This window comes from Protopterus annectens, chromosome 3.part1, assembly GCF_019279795.1.
Source record: "Protopterus annectens isolate FY-2018-M chromosome 3.part1, PAN1.0, whole genome shotgun sequence".
NCBI lineage: Eukaryota > Metazoa > Chordata > Ceratodontiformes > Protopteridae > Protopterus > Protopterus annectens.
In genome coordinates, this window is record NC_056732.1 from 944,372,457 (window position 1) to 944,393,377 (window position 20,921).

The 20,921-nt window shown below is 37.6% G+C and overlaps 1 protein-coding gene across 1 annotated transcript in view; it reads left to right on the forward strand.

Annotated features, from left to right (window-relative positions):
• Window positions 1-20,921, forward strand: part of DOK6 (docking protein 6) — a 1,595,884-nt gene that overhangs the window by 1,127,505 nt on the left and 447,458 nt on the right. Inside the window, exon 3 of the mRNA XM_044066258.1 lies at window positions 12,736-12,855. Within this exon, the coding sequence (XP_043922193.1) occupies window positions 12,736-12,855 (120 nt within the window). The remainder of the gene's footprint in view (window positions 1-12,735; window positions 12,856-20,921) is intronic.

The window sequence follows — 20,921 nt, forward strand, 5'->3', positions numbered from 1 at the left end:
CAGCTATTTTTATGATTGCCTTTATTTACTACATGAAATTATAGGTTCATAGGTTGGTACTAGGCTATTGGCCCTAAGGCCTATACAAGCCTAGCCATAACAATTCTCTGGCTATTTCCTCCCACAGTATTTACTTCCCTGGATGCCTGTCTAGCAGGGTGACTGATGTGATGCCTGGGGTGAATTTCCTATCTCCCGTCCAATCACCACGGTTCCTTTTGAAGAAGGCCAAACAGGCGCTCTGCTTGACATGTATGGGCAGTCTATTCCAGAGTCTGGGGAGTCTCTGGGTCAGGAACCTATTCCTCCAGCATGTTTTGTTCATTGTGATGAGAAGGGTTAGATCCCTGTAGTGTGTGTCAGTAAGGGATTGGGATTTTTTTAAGTGTAGCATGTCCAACAACTCTGGTTTTGACATGGCCTTGTATGTTAAGCAGAGATCGCCTCTGAGTAGACGATATGCGACAGAATATAGGTGGTGTTTTTTTTAGACGGTCAGCATAAGGCATCTGCTTTAGGCCTGTGATTCTTTTTACCCAATTAACCAAATTTTCACAAAAATATTCTCTGTGAGAATTTTGAAATAAAATCTTATAAATTTCTGAAAACCAGGGACATTTGAGAGGTGCACATTATACACATTACTAAGTTGCTTGCTTTCATATCATGCATGCAACAAACTGCCTTCTAGTCATTGAATACATTTTCTATTCTCTAGACTGTGCTGCTGGCCTACAGAGATGAAGCCCTGATTATGGCCCAGATGATCCAGATTTGACTAGTGCCTCATGTGCTTGATAGACCAGGCATGGAGGATGGACGTGTTCATCCTGGGGGTAGGGCACTTGCTCAGGCACATCTCCATGGTTGATTCCCAATGGTGCTGTCTACAAGAGGGACAGGGCTGAATCACTCAAGGAGGCATGGATATTATGCTGCAGGTCCCATTGTTTGCCAACCCTTGAATGATATGAGCATGGATGTGGGTGGGGCTAGATGAATAATGAGAAAATACTTCTCAGAAGCAGAATGATCATGCCATCATTGCTTGGCCTCAAACGTGGATAATAATTAGTCTGGGGATGTTAATGAGAGTTTGGAAAATCCAATCCATTGAACAAGGTGAGGTCCTAGGAGCGATGGATGGTCACCTGCAAGGACCACCACAAAAAAAAAAAAAAAAAGTATGTAATAATTTTTTCATTATCCTTTGAAAAATGGATGGTACACAACTTAACCCTAAGTGGTAATTTTTTTTATTTGCAAACAAGCATCTGTGAGTTAATCATCTTATATATTTCAGAATTATTGTCAAATAATACTTCTTGATAAGCATCTAATTAATCCATTCTAGTAAAAACAGTCTCACCAGTTTTCATGGCTGTCAGTTATTCCACATGAGCAACAAGAAGCCCAGAATTTCCAGACAAAAGATATACAAAAAGATTAAAAGAGAAATTGGAGGAAAGAAAAATACTTCCACAAGAAAAACTGTCAGAAGCTTCAAATAAAAATTTGTGTTCATTAATACAACAGATCTATGAAAAACACTATATAGACCAAGAAACCTTGTGCCATTTGGAAGAAGAAGTGATTGAGGAAGTGTGAACATGTAAAGAACAAAATTTAGAGATATTTGAAGTGTAATAAAAAGAAATATGGACATGGGAAAGAGAGATCTGATATGTTGCAATATTTATGCAAAGAAGAAAGCCAAATTAATCAACACAAAAAATGCAGCCCCAAAGATATTCAAAGATAAATACAGGCAAAAGCATCCAGCTATAAAAAAATTCACAATAAAAAATATAAGATCACAAAGTGGGAATGTACAACAGAAGATTAATCAAGTATAAGTTAAAAAAATAGAAGCTGAAGTTATGGAATATTTGCAAAGTGAAGAATTCAGTGTAGAAAGTCTAACACAGGAAATATCACAGCAGGATGGAATAACTGGTCCTCAAAGTAAGGAGAAACAAGAGGAGCAGGAGACATCTGAAGAAGAAATATGTACATGGGAAAGAAAAAGGGATTTAATATGGTGCAATATTTATGCAAAGGGTAAAGCAAAACTAATCAATGCAAAACGAGCAGCACCAAAGATATTTGAAAAGAAATACAGGCAAAGATATCTAGATATGTAAAATTTACAATACAAAAAAATAAGAAAACAAAGAGGAAAAGGAGAAAGGGGGATTAGTAATGGAGAAGTTAAAGAAGTAGAAACTGAGGTTATGGATTACCTGCAAAATGAAGGATTTAGTGTATAAATTTTAACTTATTTGAAGTAGACGATATGCGACAGAATATAGGTGGTGTTTTTTTTAGACGGTCAGCATAAGGCATCTGCTTTAGGCCTGTGATTCTTTTTACCCAATTAACCACATTTTCACAAAAATATTCTCTGTGAGAATTTTGAAATAAAATCTTATAAATTTCTGAAAACCAGGGACATTTGAGCGGTGCACATTATACACATTACTAAGTTGCTTGCTTTCATATCATGCATGCAACAAACTGCCTTCTAGTCATTGAATACATTTTCTATTCTCTAGACTGTGCTGCTGGCCTACAGAGATGAAACCCTGGTTATGGCCCAGATGATCCAGATTTGACTAGTGCCTCATGTGCTTGATAGACTAGGCATGGAGGATGGACGTGTTCATCCTGGGGGTAGGGCACTTGCTCAGGCACATCTCCATGGTTGATTCCCAATGGTGCTATCTACAAGAGGGACAGGGCTGAATCACTCAAGGAGGCATGGATATTATGCTGCAGGTCCCATTGTTTGCCAACCCTTGAATGATATGAGCATGGATGTGGGTGGGGCTAGATGAATAATGAGAAAATACTTCTCAGAAGCAGAATGATCATGCCATCATTGCTTGGCCTCAAACGTGGATAATAATTAGTCTGGGGATGTTAATGAGAGTTTGGAAAATCCAATCCATTGAACAAGGTGAGGTCCTAGGAGCGATGGATGGTCACCTGCAAGGACCACCACAAAAAAAAAAAAAGTATGTAATAATTTTTTCATTATCCTTTGAAAAATGGATGGTACACAACTTAACCCTAAGTGGTAATTTTTTTTTTATTTGCAAACAAGCATCTGTGAGTTAATCATCTTATATATTTCAGAATTATTGTCAAATAATACTTCTTGATAAGCATCTAATTAATCCATTCTAGTAAAAACAGTCTCACCAGTTTTCATGGCTGTCAGTTATTCCACATGAGCAACAAGAAGCCCAGAATTTCCAGACAAAAGATATACAAAAAGATTAAAAGAGAAATTGGAGGTAAGAAAAATACTTCCACAAGAAAAACTGTCAGAAGCTTCAAATAAAAATTTGTGTTCATTAATACAACAGATCTATGAAAAACACTATATAGACCAAGAAACCTTGTGCCATTTGGAAGAAGAAGTGATTGAGGAAGTGTGAACATGTAAAGAACAAAATTTAGAGATATTTGAAGTGTAATAAAAAGAAATATGGACATGGGAAAGAGAGATCTGATATGTTGCAATATTTATGCAAAGAAGAAAGCCAAATTAATCAACACAAAAAAGGCAGCCCCAAAGATATTCAAAGATAAATACAGGCAAAAGCATCCAGCTATAAAAAAATTCACAATAAAAAATATAAGATCACAAAGTGGGAATGTACAACAGAAGATTAATCAAGTATAAGTTAAAAAAATAGAAGCTGAAGTTATGGAATATTTGCAAAGTGAAGAATTCAGTGTAGAAAGTCTAACACAGGAAATATCACAGCAGGATGGAATAACTGGTCCTCAAAGTAAGGAGAAACAAGAGGAGCAGGAGACATCTGAAGAAGAAATATGTACATGGGAAAGAAAAAGGGATTTAATATGGTGCAATATTTATGCAAAGGGTAAAGCAAAACTAATCAATGCAAAACGAGCAGCACCAAAGATATTTGAAAAGAAATACAGGCAAAGATATCTAGATATGTAAAATTTACAATACAAAAAATAAGAAAACAAAGAGGAAAAGGAGAAAGGAGGATTAGTAATGGAGAAGTTAAAGAAGTAGAAACTGAGGTTATGGATTACCTGCAAAATGAAGGATTTAGTGTAGAAATTTTAACTCAGATAACAACACAAAAGGATAGAGAAAAAGACACCCAACTTGGGGAGAAACCAGCAGAGAAGGAAGCATCTAATCTGTTGACATATGAAGATACTTTGGCCCCTCCTATAGGAAACCAGTACAAATGTTCCGTTGGAGTTATACAGCAATGGAGGCAACAGGAAACGGTGGCAAATCTGACACAATCAATGTTGTGTAGTGATAGGCCAGTGAGTTCCCATATTGAAGAGAATGTGGCACAGGAAGATGTTCTGAAACTTTCTATAGAATGCCCACAGGAAATGGATAATGAAGAATGTGCCCTCAGTTTAGAAGAAAATGATCTAAGAGAAGAGTTGCTTGATTTAATAGAGATGGTCAGACATATTAAGATCAATGAAAGAAATAGCCTGCAGAAGGTCAATAAAACCCAAAAAGTTAGAAGTTTGATAAAACAGATGAACACCGTAATTACAGCTGTCCATAGAGATTCATGACATATAACAGAAGTAAATAGGATACATTACTGTGAAGTCAAATTAATAACAGATAAAGTCCTACCACAAGAACACAGGGTAGTAAGAGAAAGGATGAGGAGGAATCGAATACCATCATGGAAGTTTCGAACAGAGAAAAATATAACACAATTAAGATAAGAAGGGTCACTGTTAGAACAATATAGAATTGGGAATCAATCAACAAAAATACTAAGAAAGATAGATGTGATAAAATAATGTGCAATATTAAAACAGATCAGGATTTAACATGCACTATCACAAATAATAAACTAAAAATATCAGCATGGGCAGAAAAACCCAGAAGATATGTAGATAAAAATAAAGGAAAAGTACAAAATAAGCAATTTATTGTTGACCCAAAAAAAGTTTTATAGGGAATTGGGAAACAAGGTAAAACGAATTGAAAGACCACCAGAAAAAGAAGTAGTAGATATATTTTGCAGAAATATCTATGAAGATTTTATGGAACATAACAAAGATGCTAAATGGATAGAAGAAGTAAAAGAAAGAATAAGAAGTTCAAATGTACAGGATATGAAATGGCCAGAGAGATTGAAACAAAGCTAAGAAAAGCCTCTAACTGGAAAACCTCAGGCTCAGATGCAGTACCTAACTTCTAGCTAAATTTATTAACATCTTTTGCACGAAGATTCAGTCATGAGTAAGCACTATTTATATGCACACTGCAAACAGACACCAGCCTGGCTAACAGCAGCAAAAACAATGCTCCTACTTAAGAGAAAACCTGCAAGCTACCCTAAAAACTATAGATCAATAACTTGCCTTCCGACAACATATAAACTATACACCGGAACTGATGCCAACAGAGTTTATAGTCATTTAGAAGAAAACTGAATGATGGCAATAGAACAAAAGGACAATAAAAGAAAGTCATATGGAATAAAGGATCGTTTGTTGTTAAAGTCATAGTGCAGAACTGTAAATGGGAAAAATCTTAAGTATAGTATGGATAGACTACAAAAAAGCATTTGGCAGTATCCCACATTCATGGATAAAGGAGTGCTTAAAAATAATAAGATGCAGCCTACACACTGATAAACTACATCACAGTGATGATGAAACAGTGGTTAACCAGTCTGCAGTTAAGCCGTGATAAAGGACAAATTATTATTATAGAGATAAAAATCCAAAGGGGGATATTCCATGGTGACTCTCTGTCACTGCTGCTTTTTTGCTTGTCCTTAACTCATTAAGCTGTCTGCTTAACAGATTAGGTCATGGCTATAATTTGGTTCCTAGAAAGCATCAAAGTGTAAAGACTTCTCATCTTCTCTTTGTAGATGATTTCAAACTGTGTAGCTCATCAGATGAGGAACTGAAAGCACAACTGCAAGTAGTCAAATATTTTTCAGTTGATATAAGAATGTCACTTTGTCTTGATAAATGTGCAAAAGCAACTTTTAAAGCAGGAAAACTGCAGCACCAAGAAAATATCATTTTGGGACAAGAATGTGTTATAAAAGAATTTGAGCAAGAGGGAGTGTATAAATATCTGGGAACTGATGAAGGATCAAAAATAAAACATGAACAAATGTGAATAAAACTTAGTAAGGAATATTTTAGAAGACTTAAATCAATCCTGAAAACAGCATTGACATCTAGGAACAAAGTTCAAGTTATAAACCAATTTGCTCTTCCTGTTCTAACATACAGTTTTGGAGTGACTAAATGGCCCCAAATGGTGTTGGATAGATTAGACAGGAAAACAAGAAGGATGCTTCATGCTCATCAAATGATTTATAAAAATCCGTGCATACCAAGATTATGTATTCCCTGTTCCGAAGGAGGTATGGGGCTCCTTGAAATTGATTACATGTATAGATCTGCAACATGAGACTGCATAAATATCTGCTGACCTCACAAGACCCAAACATAGCGAAAGTTATGAAACATGAGGAGAATACATTTAAGATGACTTCCCTGCTTAGTCTAGTAGAAGCATATCAGCATCAAGGAGGAATGGAAATCAAACCAGAAGTAGATAAAAATCAGGCAGCAACTGAGTGTGCCAAAAACAAAAGAAAGAATATTAGGTGAATGATCAGATGAGAAGGCAAGAAATGTGGAAAGTGTATAAATATAGTTGCAAGTATAGAAAACTCCTGTAACAACCTCATGTTGATCAGGATCAAATGCAGGAAATCGTTAAGGAGAGGTGAATTTAAACCAAAGATGAAAGGTTAATATTGGCAGCCCAAGATAATGGACTACGTACATGTTGGTTTGCAAAGTCCATTGAACATGTGGGAGAAACAGACAAATGTAGGGTTTGTAAAACAGAATTGGAAACAGTTGCTGGTTGTGATATATTAATGGCAGAAAGACTGCATACTGAAAGGTATAATAATGCGGCAAGACTGTTGCACTGGGGATTGTGCAAAGATTATAATATTGAAGTAGATGAAAAACACTGGAAACATGAGCCACAAAGCATCATAGAAAATGATAAGGTCTACATCACATGGGATCATCCATTACCAGCAGTTCAAAAGACAGAAAACCAGATACAGTGGTCCATGAAAAGAAAACAAAATTTGCATTGATCATTGAAATCACTTCACCCAGTGACTACAGTGTCTTGCATACAGAGAGACTCAAAGTAATAAAATATCAGGATCTGAAGGCAGAAATAAGAGCAATGTGGAAGAAAGATACCCAGACAGTTCCAATAGTAGTAAGACCAATGGGTCTTATAAAAAAGAATCTACAATTGCTTTTAGATATGTTACCAACATATGTAACCCCATACAAATAAGAAGGAGTCATTACTGGGCACACTTCTGGTTGACATCAGAGAGTGAAACAATACTAATTTCATGAACTTTAACCATTCATTGACTTAAGAATGGGGTCCATTCCTGTCATGGTATTAAAAACCCAAAATACTTGGAGAAATTAAAAAAAAGAGGTAAGATATGTTTTAGCGCTTGCAATCAAACATTCATTTTTTTAATTAACGCAAATACGTAACCCAACAGGAACAACTAAAGCTACAGGTTCGTTATACTTCACTAGACTATCTTCTCTGACAAGCCATTCTAGTTCTTCATCCACTCACTCCTGCATTGCAAAAGATAACAGTTTAATTTTGCAAAACTAGTTAGACATCTCACGTCACTAAAATTGCAGGGACATGGGTGGAATCCCAGGGGTATATTTTCTATTTCCCATCCAATTATCCAGGTTGCGCTTACAAAAGAGTAAAGAGGTACTCTGCTTGATGTGGAGAGGGAGTCTGTTCCATAGATGAAAGAGTGTCTGGGACACAAATCTGTCCTGCCAACAAGTCCTGTTGATGTCGCAGACCAGGTTGAGGCCACCCATGCGGCTTACTCGAATGGAGCTTGACTTGCGGATATGCAGCAATCCCATCAAGATGGGGTCCATGATTGCCTTGTATGCCAGACAGAGGTCACCTCTGAGGAGTCTGTATGAAACCAAGTAGAGTGATAGGGCTTTTAGCCTATCTGTGTATGGTAGATATTTGAAGCCCTGGATTCCCTGGTGAGGAACCTCTGTGGTCTGTCCAGCTGCTTCATGTACTTTGTGAGGTACATGCCGAAAGGTGAGTTATACTCAATAATGGGCCTTATAAGGGAAGAATATAGGGATATTATGACCTCCTTGTCCCTGGATGAGATACCCTTACTTATGAGGTGGGCCATGTAGAAGGCTTTCCTTTCCATGGAAGCAACATGGTGGTCAAAAGTCAGGGTGCCATTAACCTGGGTACCCAAATCCCTCTCAACTGATTGAGGGCTTAGGATGTTATTAATGTGATAATTTGTGGGGATGTCACTCTCCCCAAAGGGGATGATGATGAATTTTTTGGTATTCGGCTTGAGGCAATGTTTCTGGCACCAGTCAAACTTGGTCAGCCATAGCCCACTGGTTTTGGCCTGCACCTCAGAAAAGTATATCCCAAATAACAGATGCCCCAAGACCGAACCCTGGGGTACGCCACTTGTTACAGGTCTTCTACTTGGGGTGGCTTCCTGTATTTTGACTACATGGGTTCTAGCAGTGAGCCAGTTTACTACCCATCTGGTAATGTATGGATTGATGCCTAGCATACCTCTCGACCTCTTAGAGCAAGAAATCTAGACAAAGCCATAAATAATGGGGCGGGATAAAGGCCCAAAAATAGGGACACTCTTTAAATATTGCTCATGCAAACTTGGAAAGTGGATAGAATTACAGGTTTTGCAATAGCACAGATTTCCTGAAGGGTATGAAGTCTGAAACTCAAATTCTGTCAATATTTTCTGACTTAAACCCTGAGAGTGATTTGCCAATGATTTCCTAGAAAACCGCAATCATATGAAAAATGAACCAAAAGTATGAGGCACGAATCTGGATGTTCTGCAAAAATCTGTACAGTTGAGAGGTATGATGCCTAGTTAAGATAGTTTATCTATTATGCCTGAGTGGGAAAAGTCTCAAAAGCTTTGGCCAGGTCAAGGTAGGTGGTATAGACCATCTTCCCCCCATCCATGGCTTTGGTGACTGTGTCAAAAAAGCTGACCAAATTAAGCAGACATGACCTCCCCTTGATGAAGCCAAACTGTGTGGGATCAAGTGTTTGTAGGTTGCCAATGTCCTAGTTAATAAGGTCCATGATAATCCATTCTATGGCCTTGCAGATCAGGCTAGTTAGGCTGAAGGGTCTATAATTTCCCGGATTGATGGATGTTCCACCTTTGTGTAAAGGGATGACAGTGGTTATCCTCCACTCAGCTGGGATGAAGCCAGTACTCAGGCTTTGATTGAATGGGGTGCCTAATGGTGCTGCAAGTTCCTGCCTTATACTTTTCTTGTGATTGTATTTTCCGAATCATGCGTCTTTTGTACATGCACTTTATTAAGATATGGTATTTAGCCTCTCTATGCAAATTTGTGAAGTATGATTTCTGCTGTTGCATTAATAACAAGACTTTTTTTTACCTTTTCTAGGGTTTGTCTTTACTTCATCTTTGTATGCAGCACCACTCTTTGTCTCTTACTTCATTGACTGTTGTGCACCTCTGTCTTTAGTTTCCATACTTAAAGAAGTCTCAAAAACATTGGAAAATGATAATAAAATTCAGAAAGTAGTTTATGTGGCAAACTTCACTATGATTCCCACTCATGAATGTTTCTGTCAGTGCTTCATCAGATTGGAAGAAAAACACATTTCACAGTAAACTTTTTCAGTGTTTCAGTGCTCTTTCAATGTTAATAATGGCTGATGGCACAGTTATGGGTCATTATAGAGACCAACTCCCTTAGGTCCTGCCTTGTAGGCCAAGTATCCATAGAAGCTATCCGATCCTCTTTTGAAATGCTCTGACTTTTCTGATGGTAACTTGTAGTTTATTCCACTATCTTCCACTTTTCTTATAAAATTAGTCTTTCATTGATATGCAACCACTTCTTAAATGCAGTAAGCTATTATTATTTCCTGTAACCTTTCCATGAACTAAATGTTTAACACCTAGTGCTAATCATAGTTTTTCGTCTTTCAAACCTTCAATGGCTCAGATTAAATCTCCTATTTTTGGTTAATAATATACTGAATGCGATATTAATGCAGTCAGACTTTCAGAACAGGATCTGTTTTTAAGGAAAATATCCTGTTATTTCTAATTAGGTTCTCTGGTTCGATCCTCGGCTGGAGTGCCTTCTGTGCGGAGTCTGCATGTCCTCCCTGAGGTCACGTGGGTTTCCTCCGGGTGCTCCGGTTTCTTCCCACATCCCAAAGACATGCTTTAGGTGGATTGGACACTCTAAATTGGCCCTAGAAGTGAGTGCATGTGTGTGTGCCTTCTGTGGAAGGTTGGGCGCTGGGCTGGCAACTTGACACCGTAAAACTCCACTGCCAATCATGAGCAGACAGGTGATCTGCTGTGGCGACCCCTAACCGGGAAAAGCCGAAAGAAGAAGAAGAAGATCCTGTTATTTCTAATTTATAAACTTTAGTGGCTGAATAAATGCAAAAACTGGAATAGTATTCAGTAACTAGTCTGTTCATTATTAAACAAGGAGGTAACAATTCCATTTCATTTGCAGGTGTATCTGTTGTAAGAATGTCCCTAATTAAAAAGTAACTTTCTTCCAGTGGCATCAATGTTCACCCTAAAGTGCATTGTTCTGTTCACTGACACTCCAAGGTCCTTGTATTCCCCCTTATGGCCATAAGGGTAGCCTCTATTAGATTGTCAATATGTAAAACAACACCTTTATTGTTACAAATCTCATGTCATTATGGTCAATCTCGTCCTGCAACATATCAAAATATTTTTGTAACTTCTCTTGATTACTTATTAGAGTCACACTGGTACCTGTCTTTGCATCGTCTGCAAATTTCTGTTACGAGGAAGAGTCTAAAGCAGGCTTTCTTTCCAAGAAGAGGTTTGATAGGCCTGGTCATAAAACAGGTGAATGCTTGTGTCTGTTTAGCAGCGTACTGTGTCACCATCTCAATAAGCATTTACTTTTAATTACTAAAATGAAATGTTTTTCTGCAGTTACCAGTAATTTGGACTGGAATAGTGCTTCAAAATTTTACCAGGTTGGTTGCAGTATTTCTTTCTAAGTTCAGCCAACATTTAAAGCAATGCTCAGTTCTTTCTTTATATGCAGTCCATGACTCCATTGAGAGGTTAAAATCCTTCGATTCTTCCCAGAGGGGCTATCAGAGTTTTCATTTCCTTTTCTGTACTTCATATACTGAAGAAATTCTCATGGTGTCCGGTGAAACAGCTTTGAAACTACTATATTACCAGCAGTGAAGAACTGTTGCCTGAGTACAGTGTGAACACGGACTGAGCAACTGCTGTACTTGTACTCAACTTCAAAATACAGGTGTGCACAGGCTTGCTTCTGTGCCATTATATGCAGTGCTCATCACACAAGTTACATTTAAGCAAAATGTGTATATAATATATGTATTGTATTACACATATAATGTGTATATGAACAGTTGTAAACGTACAGCTGAAAATTATGCCTAAAATTGCTACTTTGAATAAGTAAAAAGTTAATAAATATCTATAGACATTAATATTTTTAAGATGGCAAAAGGCCATAAAAGGTGTATATTTAAGCAATAATCCATGACTGTATGTGGGCATATCCTGATATACCCACAAACAGGAGTGAATTTTTGCTATTATACAATAATATCATTTGAAAAATAAATTTCTTACCTTTCTTAAATAATGTCTTTGTATAATGGGGCTGTAATGTTCCTCTGTATTCTTTCTTTTCTGTTAATTTTCTACACATGTGTATGGGACTTGTGTTCCCATGCTTGCCTGCACAATACATCAGTGCAGTGCAGGAAAAGTAATGGAGGAAAGAGAATCTCTCCTTCGCTATTTATTTATTTTTGTCCACATACTCAGTGAAAGAAATCTGGACAAAGCCCAACAAAATGGAAGGACAAAGTTCCAGAAATAGGGCTAGATTTTAAATATTCTTTTTATAAACTTAGAAAGTTCCTGGAATAAGAAATGTTGTGCTAGCGTGCTTTCTGGAAGTATATGAAGCCTGAACCTGAAATGTCTATCATTATTTCATAACTTCAAATTCCAGTGTCTTGCCAGAAAACTATATGTATATATTTTTTTTAATGAGGAACTGCAATTCAAAAATATGGACATCTGACAGGTATGACTGCTGAGATTGTGTGAGGACAATGCAGAAATACAAGGAAAACCAGTACATTTTTGATTCATTAATTTTGCAGAATGTACCTGATGTTTCTCATATTTTACTGTGTACCTTAGCAAATACTAATTGAAGGTTTGGCCACTCAGTGGCTCTTTGGTAGCCAGACTTTTTTCTATTGGTATATGCTCGATTTACAATGGGCATGCTAGTTGGGCTGTCCAATCAGGGTGCTTGTTTTTCAATAGTAATAAGCAGTTATTGTATAATTTTGGATTGTAAAGCCCTATAAAAGTATATGTTGTTTTTATACCCTTGGCATGTGATGTGTTTAATATCATTGATATTTAAAATTAAAGTGAGGGAGAAACATATATACTAAAATGTTTGATACTCATGTTTATTTTGTAAGCTGGCAGCTACATTTATTTAATTTTACTGTTTATTTTCTAGAGATGGAAGCAGATGAGTGGTGTAAACTTCTCTGTGTCGAATGTCTGGGAACTAAATTGAATGACATTAGTCTTGGGGAGCCTGACTTGCTAGCAGCAGGAGTTCAGAGGGAACAAAATGGTATGTGTCATATCATCCATACATCCTTAGCTGTATTATATGTTAAATATGCAGACCTGGCCTCAACAAAAATGAAAGTAAAGATTTTTTTTCTTAAAAATGAAAAACTTTATAAAGGGGACCTCTCGTGATAATGAAGTAGGGATTCAATATTATCTTGGTCTGACTGAAATATCATAAAAACATGAATCACAGTATTATTTTGCATTGAATTTTACTAACTACTTGTTGTAAAGCATTACACTGGCTTTTAAGTTTAGTTTTTTGTTTTATGCCAAAATCATACAAGAAGGCTAAAACAAGGGTGCTTCTTCACAGTTTTACTGATTAAGCCAGATATAATGGTGAACCAAACAACATATTGTGGGAAGGCTGGAGCAAATGTGCAGAATTTGTGTGAAGACGGTTGTAATCAGGCTGCAGGGATAGTTCCGTAGGAGCAGTTACTGTCTGTAACCGATCAAGTGAGTAAAAAAACTGGGCAGTTATGCTAAAACAGCCAATCCATGGTGTTGCTTGTCCGCTCAGAATAAAACAGACGAACAGTTGTGGCTTCGGTTCAAGCAGCTTTATTACATACAAACATATCAGGATTAAGACTTAGTAACTTAAACTTAAATAAACTTATAAACAGACCGACTATGCACTCATACACGTTAGCACTCTAGCTATTCACTCAAAATGACACTGCTGCCTACACATGCTATCTATTTATATGCATGTGCCCTCACTTTGAAACGCTTCTTAAATGCACAACACACCCTCTGATCTACACCTGTGATGTGAAGGTAACTGAAGTCTTAAGTTCACAAGAAATGGCTATAGCACAGTTATAAAAAAACAATGATTTGAAGGAGAAATTTGTTTTTGTTATTATGAAACTGGATGAGAAGTTGGTCTGTGTTGTTTTTATTAAGAAAGCTGGTATCCCAAATTGGTTTATATGGGAGTCAAATACACAGAGAGAATGCTCACCACATAGGTATGCATTATGCAAGGGCTTCGTCTGGTATACTAGACATAAACTCATTGATTTTTCAGGCATAAGATTAAAGGTCAAGTGTTGGTGTGGTTGTGGCAACTTGGGAAGAGATAAAAGGTAAAGATAAATATATTTTTAGTAACAATGACTGTGTGAAAACAAGCAAAGGGATGTCAATACTTGCTACATCTAATGTATATTGAGAAGATTGAAGTCCTATATGCTGTACTTTGCACAGTTTAGAGTGCCTTTTCACATGGGATGTTATTGACTCACAGGAAGCTTTGCAGTTGAAAAGGGAGTAAGATCATGCATGTTCAGAGGAGGTTTCCTACATATCTCTCAAACTCAAGAGCAATGAATCTGGATAAAGTCATAAATAATAGGGGAAAAGGCACAAAAATAGTGAAAAAAAATTAAATATTGATCTTACAAACTTAGAAAATTGATAGAATGACAGGATTTACAATAGCATGAATTTTCTGAAAGGTAGAAATCTTGAATCTCAAATGTCTGTCATTATTTTCTGACTTCACTTCTCAAGGATTTGCCAGTGATCTTCCAGAAAGTCATGATTTTATGAGAAACAAAGCAAAAATAAGAGGCAAAAAGCTGGACATTCTGCAAAATCTGTGCCGTTGACATGTATGGTTTCCTAAGAGAAAGGAGGTGTGTCAGGTATATCAGATGAGATGAAGAAAACTGTAGTTTTGGAGTGCCCTGTTGTTCTTCCCATCTGCATGATGTGGGAGGAAGGTAGAGCTATCCCACAACCAGCTTTCTCTCCAGTCCATGGCCTTAATGGAACCAACTGTTAATTTTTCCTTCCCAAGTGACAGCTTGCTTCATATTGAAAAGCTGTTGGGCCTTTTTTCCTTAGCCCCAAATCCCTCCACCAGTGTGGTGATGCTTCTCATCTGGCTTAATGGTCAATGAGGCATATTCAAATATGTGCCCTGAACCAGACTTCAGAGTGGCCATGCATGTCAGTCCTACTTGCTCCTGAGAGTCTGGTGGTTTCAAAGAGCTCCAAACTTCATCAGAGCCCTGCAGAACCAATTTATATAGACACACCTATTATACCCTACCTACACCATGAATCACCTGACCTGCTAATCCAACATGGGTCATTAAGGCCATAGTTATCCATCTATGCCCCAAGTGAAGAAAATTTTATTGAATAAAGTGTTAGAGCAGGCTGAACTTACATTTTTAAAGCAATTTGCAGATTAAGAGGCTCTTACACTCCAGGACTATAATTACAAACCACAGCAATTATTGAAACCCTGAGAACCCAGTGGATTATTTTATGTTTTTCTGGACATTCCATTCACTATGCTTATGATATTCTATAGCACACAATATGCGATTATTGTGATGATACTTGCTTACTGTATATGTGTTTAATTTTTTCATCTGTACTGCTTCACTTGGTCACCTAGTGGTGCGATAATAGGTGATTGTGGAATTAGTATGCATTTCCATTCATGGTAAATGCTGCCTGATACAGAGTAGTAGCCATTATTACACTGGAGGGAATTGGGTTGGACGTGGCAGAACATGCAACAAAGATGATAAACAATTATAGATAATCAGTTAATGGTAACTATTCTAAATGACAATTATCATGTTGATGGTCATTTTGGGCAGGGTCCCACTCTACTGAAATGCACATGGTGACAAATGGAGATGTGGCTAGGAGCATGTGCCCTCCATTTTCAGGAGAGTTAAGTGACATCCGGCAATCTAAGTTATTGGAAGAAAACTGTGGGACTGATTTTGTCTGGTTCACTGGGTGTTTTTTATTTATTTATTTATTTTGCGTAACAATAATTTGTTTAATAAGAGTAGTTTAATATGTTTTTATATTGTACTAAGAATCACATTGATTCATATTGCAGGCAATCATTTGACATGTATCAACAGGCAGCAGAGCAGCAGAACAGTGCCTGATACTGGTGGTATACACTAATAATTGAGCAGCATGTCATCGTAGTGTTTGGTTTGTGAAAAACTCATTGGCTTACATGTAAGTGTGCTGTAAAACTCATGTCTCTGACCCTAATTGCACTGTAGTGCACCATGAGGCTGCAGTACATATGTACATTCATGGCCCTGCACAAATCTCTAACCCAAACAAACATGCAGAATGCACTTAACTGTGATTTATGCATTCTCACCATTCAGGCACAAGTCTCATTGCACAGCTGTGGTTTGCTACACATTGCATAAAATGTGTGATTTAGAGACAATTAACCTCAATTACTTTCTTAGCATAATTGCTACATTGCAAGCCCTAAAATTTCATGGTAAAAAAACAGCCATAACCATTTTAGTGCTCATCACACTATATGATTATTAACCACATGAATACTAGAGACTGGGATTTCTGTGATGTATTAAGGCAGTTGCACAAGCTGTGGTAAGAACATGCATGCTGATTACTTAGATGTGGTATATTGTACATATGCAGACATTCCTGCCGCAGGGAGGGAGTTACATTAATAACAACAAGCTGTAGCCAGTTAACTGGGGAGCAACTTACAAGCTGTACCTAACATGCTCATGAATGGCTTACTCTGGACCTCATCATCCTGTTGTACTGGTGCCTGCTAATGTAGGAATGCACAGGACACTTGCAATGGTGATAGTGTTAGTATATCTGTAATGTGTTTGAACCCTATTTTTGGGGGAAGGGACAAAAGACACACTGTCATGGCTACTGGTTGAGAGGACAGCCTGTAATTTCTATTTTGCCTAATGCTATTGCTATATCTACTATCATAGCATGGTACCCATCACTTTTCTACAGGAAATTATGGCATACAATTAAGATGGTGGCCAGGCCATATATCACCATGTTTCTAAATCACTCCACCGTGTTGTTTACCCCCATTTAGATTCACCACTGGTCGTTTTATCATAACAATGTTCATTTCCAACTCATTTTATAGTAATTAGCACAACATTCTAACCATGGTGTTTTGTGCTCTTCCTTTGTCTGAAGAATCCCCATCCTGCAGGCTGCTTCTCATAATTTTGCCTAATGCATTGCCCTATTTGTTTCTGAATCCTAGTCAGAATCTTATATATGTTACGAATGTTACTTTTTTCTAGGCATTTATGGTGGGTTAATATTACTGAATCAACCTCTGAAGTGCTATATTCTACAACAATTTGCAAGGAAATTGAAATGCAGACACTGAGGAAGGCCTGAAGGCTGAAACCGGTTTGTTTTTCTCCATCCTCCATCAATAAATGGATTACTGTCCACTGTTTGCTGGCTCTACCATGTTTTTGTAGCTTATACAAGCCTAGCCATAACAATTCCCTGGCTATTTCTTCCCACACTATTTACTTCCCTGGACCCCTGTCTAGCAGGGAGACTGACATGATCCCGGGATGAAATAAGGTATAAATACTACAGACTTTGTCACCTTGCAGTTCTGGCTGAGATCATATTTCTTTGTTAAGCGTAACTGCTTTACACCTTTCAGTCATAGAGTTGCATACAGTCAGCATTATTATGCAGTCAGTGCACAGTTGTAAGCTGAAAAGCTACATATTTTACTGTATTTTCTGTTGTTTCGTTACTGCTAGTTAAATACTGTAGTGTCTTAGATTCATAGATTCATAGATTGTTACTAGGCTAATGACCCAGTGGGCCTTTCTAAGCCTAGCCAAGTTTTCCTGAAAGGATAATGATGTCCTGTATATCCAAGTAGGACATTGAGGGTGAGGCATTTGTAAGCTACCTCTGTCCATAAGGGACATGGGTGCCAGGCCCAGTGTAAATTTTCTGTTCCCCATCCGCTTGTCTAGGCTGCACTTAAATTGGGTTATAGACAAACTCATCTTCACATGGATGGGAAGCCTGTTCTATAGGTGCCGGTGCCTCTGGAACACACAAGTCACAGAATAAATTCAGGTTCTTAGACCTTGTATTTCTGATACAGTTTGACATACAAATATGCAGGAGATTCATAAGTGCAGGAGATTCATAAGTATGGGGTTTCTGGATGCCTTGTAAGCCAAGCATGGATCATCTGTTAGCAATCTATAGGTGACTGAGTAGACAAAAAGGGATTTAAGACACTCTGCATAAGGCAGTTTTGTTGCTCCTTGTATTCTTTTTGTAAGGAACCCCTGAGGTCACTCTAGTTGCTGCATATGCCTGGTCAGATACATACTGAAGGGAGCATTGTGCTCTATGATTGGTCTGATAAAGGTGGAGTACAGTGCAATAATGACCTCTTTTGGACCTAGATGCCATACCCTTAATTATAAGCTATGCAACATAAAAGGATTTCCTCGTATTTTGACTTCCTGTGTCCTATGATTGAGCCAGTTGGCTACCCATTGGGTTATAAAAGGGATTATACCTAAATTAGTAGGCATGTCTATAATGCCTGAGTGGGATATTGTATTAAAAGCCTTGGCCATTTCAAGGTAAGCTGTGTGCACAGTTTTGCCTTCATCCAGTGCTTTAGGGACCCTCTCCACTAGATTTAAGGTTGGCAATGGCCTCCAGTTCAATGTGGGTGATGCCATTTACAGTAAGTTCTGTGCATTGTTGCATATTTCCCCTGAGATTATGGACATAGCTGTAGAGAGCTTTGTGGTTGTCCTTTACCTGAGAAACTATTTGAAGTATTAACTAACCCTCTTAGTTGTCTCTTTAGACTGGTCAGGGGTCTTTTAGTATGCTATTTCTCCTACGCTTGGCCAAGATTGCTTTTCTTTTGTTGTATAACTGTCTGATATTGTGATTCCATCAGGGTGGCTTGTCTTTTGCATTTGTCTTACTCTTAATACAAGTGGGCACATCTCGCTCTATACAGCCATCAGTATGGCTATGCAGAGATTTTTTACATAGCTCAGCATATGCTATGGTTTACAATGTTTTGTGGTGCTTGGAATTTGTCCAAGGTGTTGCTTAGTAGCAAAAGGTTAGCCTTGGAATAGTTCCTAAAGGTTTCTGGTTTCACTGGATCCTCATATTTAATTTTTAATTCAAGCAATACTGCCTTATGGTCATATCTGATGAATGAAGACACTACATTAGGTGAGGAACACCAGCCCTCCATGTTTGTGAGTACAAGGTCAAGGATGTTTGTATCTCTAGTTCATACCTTTGATAAAAGGTATAAACATTGTAGTTAATGTCTTTTACTTATATTTAATAACCTTTGTGTGCTTATCATCTTCACAGTTTTGCAACCCACCCTCCCCCCATTGGCACTTTGCTGTCAGCTTGTTATTGTTCATCTACCCACTCTTGCTGTAGTTGGTAATACTGGCTTCTATTTATAGACTGCCATGCATCCCTTGACCTGTACTGCTCTTTACTAGTTTATCTTGTAAGTTTGCTGAAGGTGAACATCAGAGGGCTGTTCATCCTTATAGAGTCTGCTACTCCCAGAACTGTTTGATGCTGGTAACCTGGATTTTCTGCACTTTTGTGAGAAAGAGGGCAACTATAATTGTTGTTGAGTAGAAGATGTGTGTACACAGCCATTTTTTTGTGTTTGTAGAGAACTTAGTGTCACTCCAGTGGAGTGATATTTACAGTTTTATTTCTAATGAGATTTATGGATTCATAGATATTCCAAGGCTAAGTTTTTTTTTTTTTTTTTTTTATTATTTATGCCTTACCAATACCCTCCCTCAGACCACCAACTTTCTCCAGGAGTTCAATACGAGAGTAAATCTGTGGATACCTATCCAGCTATACAGGTAATATTTAAAGGAAGATAGAGCTTCACTGCACTGGCATGCAGAGAAGTTTACTCCAGAGGTTTGTAAGGTGTTGGGTTATAAATCTGCACCTACAATATGTTGTATTTATTTGCTGGAGAAGATTTAGATCCAGGATTGTGTTATTGATAAAGCCATTGTAATTCCAGGGATACATGTGGTTGAGGATAACAGGGACTCTAATGGCATGGGAAGCAAGATAGAGGACTCTCCTCAAAAGTCTGTAAGACACTAAATACAGGGCTATAGCTTCCACCTGTCTTGATAGCTTATTGACTTTAAGCCTGTGATCTTTTTGGTTTGGAACCTTTCCAGCTGTTTGATATGTCTAGTAAGAGAAGCTTTACACAGTAACTGGTCTAATCAATGCTGACCCTGCTGATATTCATTTGGTAGTTAGCTGTACTAAATAAAGTTTTCCTGATAGCCATTGTCACATGATAGTCAAGAGAGAGAAAATTATCAGCTCAAGTTCCTAGGTCTCTGACTGCATTTTCATTTTGTTGTAATTTATTGTCTATGCAGTAAGATGGTTGAGGGGTTGTTATCAAAATGATGATATTACATATTTTTAAAATTTAGTTAGAGCCCACTTTTATTACACCATGAGTTTACTAGGGAGAGTTCTTTCTGGAGGGTTTGAGTGTCAGAAGATGACTTAAAAACATCCCCACTTTGCAGTTTTCTGCAAACATTGTTAACCATTGATTTTGTTTCTTCACCTTGAGCTCTACAAAGAAAATGACAAAAGGAGATGTCACAGTATCAAGCCTTGAGGGACACTCCTGGTCACTTTCATAGTATCTTATGAGGCGCCTGCAACCTTTAATGACTGGGTTCTGTTTTTCAGACAATTTGCTCTTTACCATGTTTGGGTCAATATTTAAAGTGTTTAACTTCTGTATGAAGCCAGCATGGTGATTGGTGCTGTGTGTGATGTCAGGTGGTGAGTAGGACTTCTCTTCTGTTTCATTTTTCCATTATGTCTGAACTTAAGCCGAAGAAATGTAATCTGGAGGATTAAGTGCTTCCATCAGGTCTCTCACTATGGTTATCTTTACTTTGTTGATGGCTTATGGCAGCACTGATACTTTTCACAATAACAAAATTATTGTTGTCAACACTGGAAGCAATGCAGGTGAAGATACAATTGAAAAGAGGTTTCCTGGAGCCTTAATGGTAGTTTCTTATATTCTGCTACTCCAGCTTCTCAGCATACTGATAGATGGCAGGCAGTATCATAATCTTTACAACATCTACTCTATGAATTATGTCATTTATTAGACCATAGTTTCAGTAGTCAGTAATTCATTCTAAAGATGGCCCT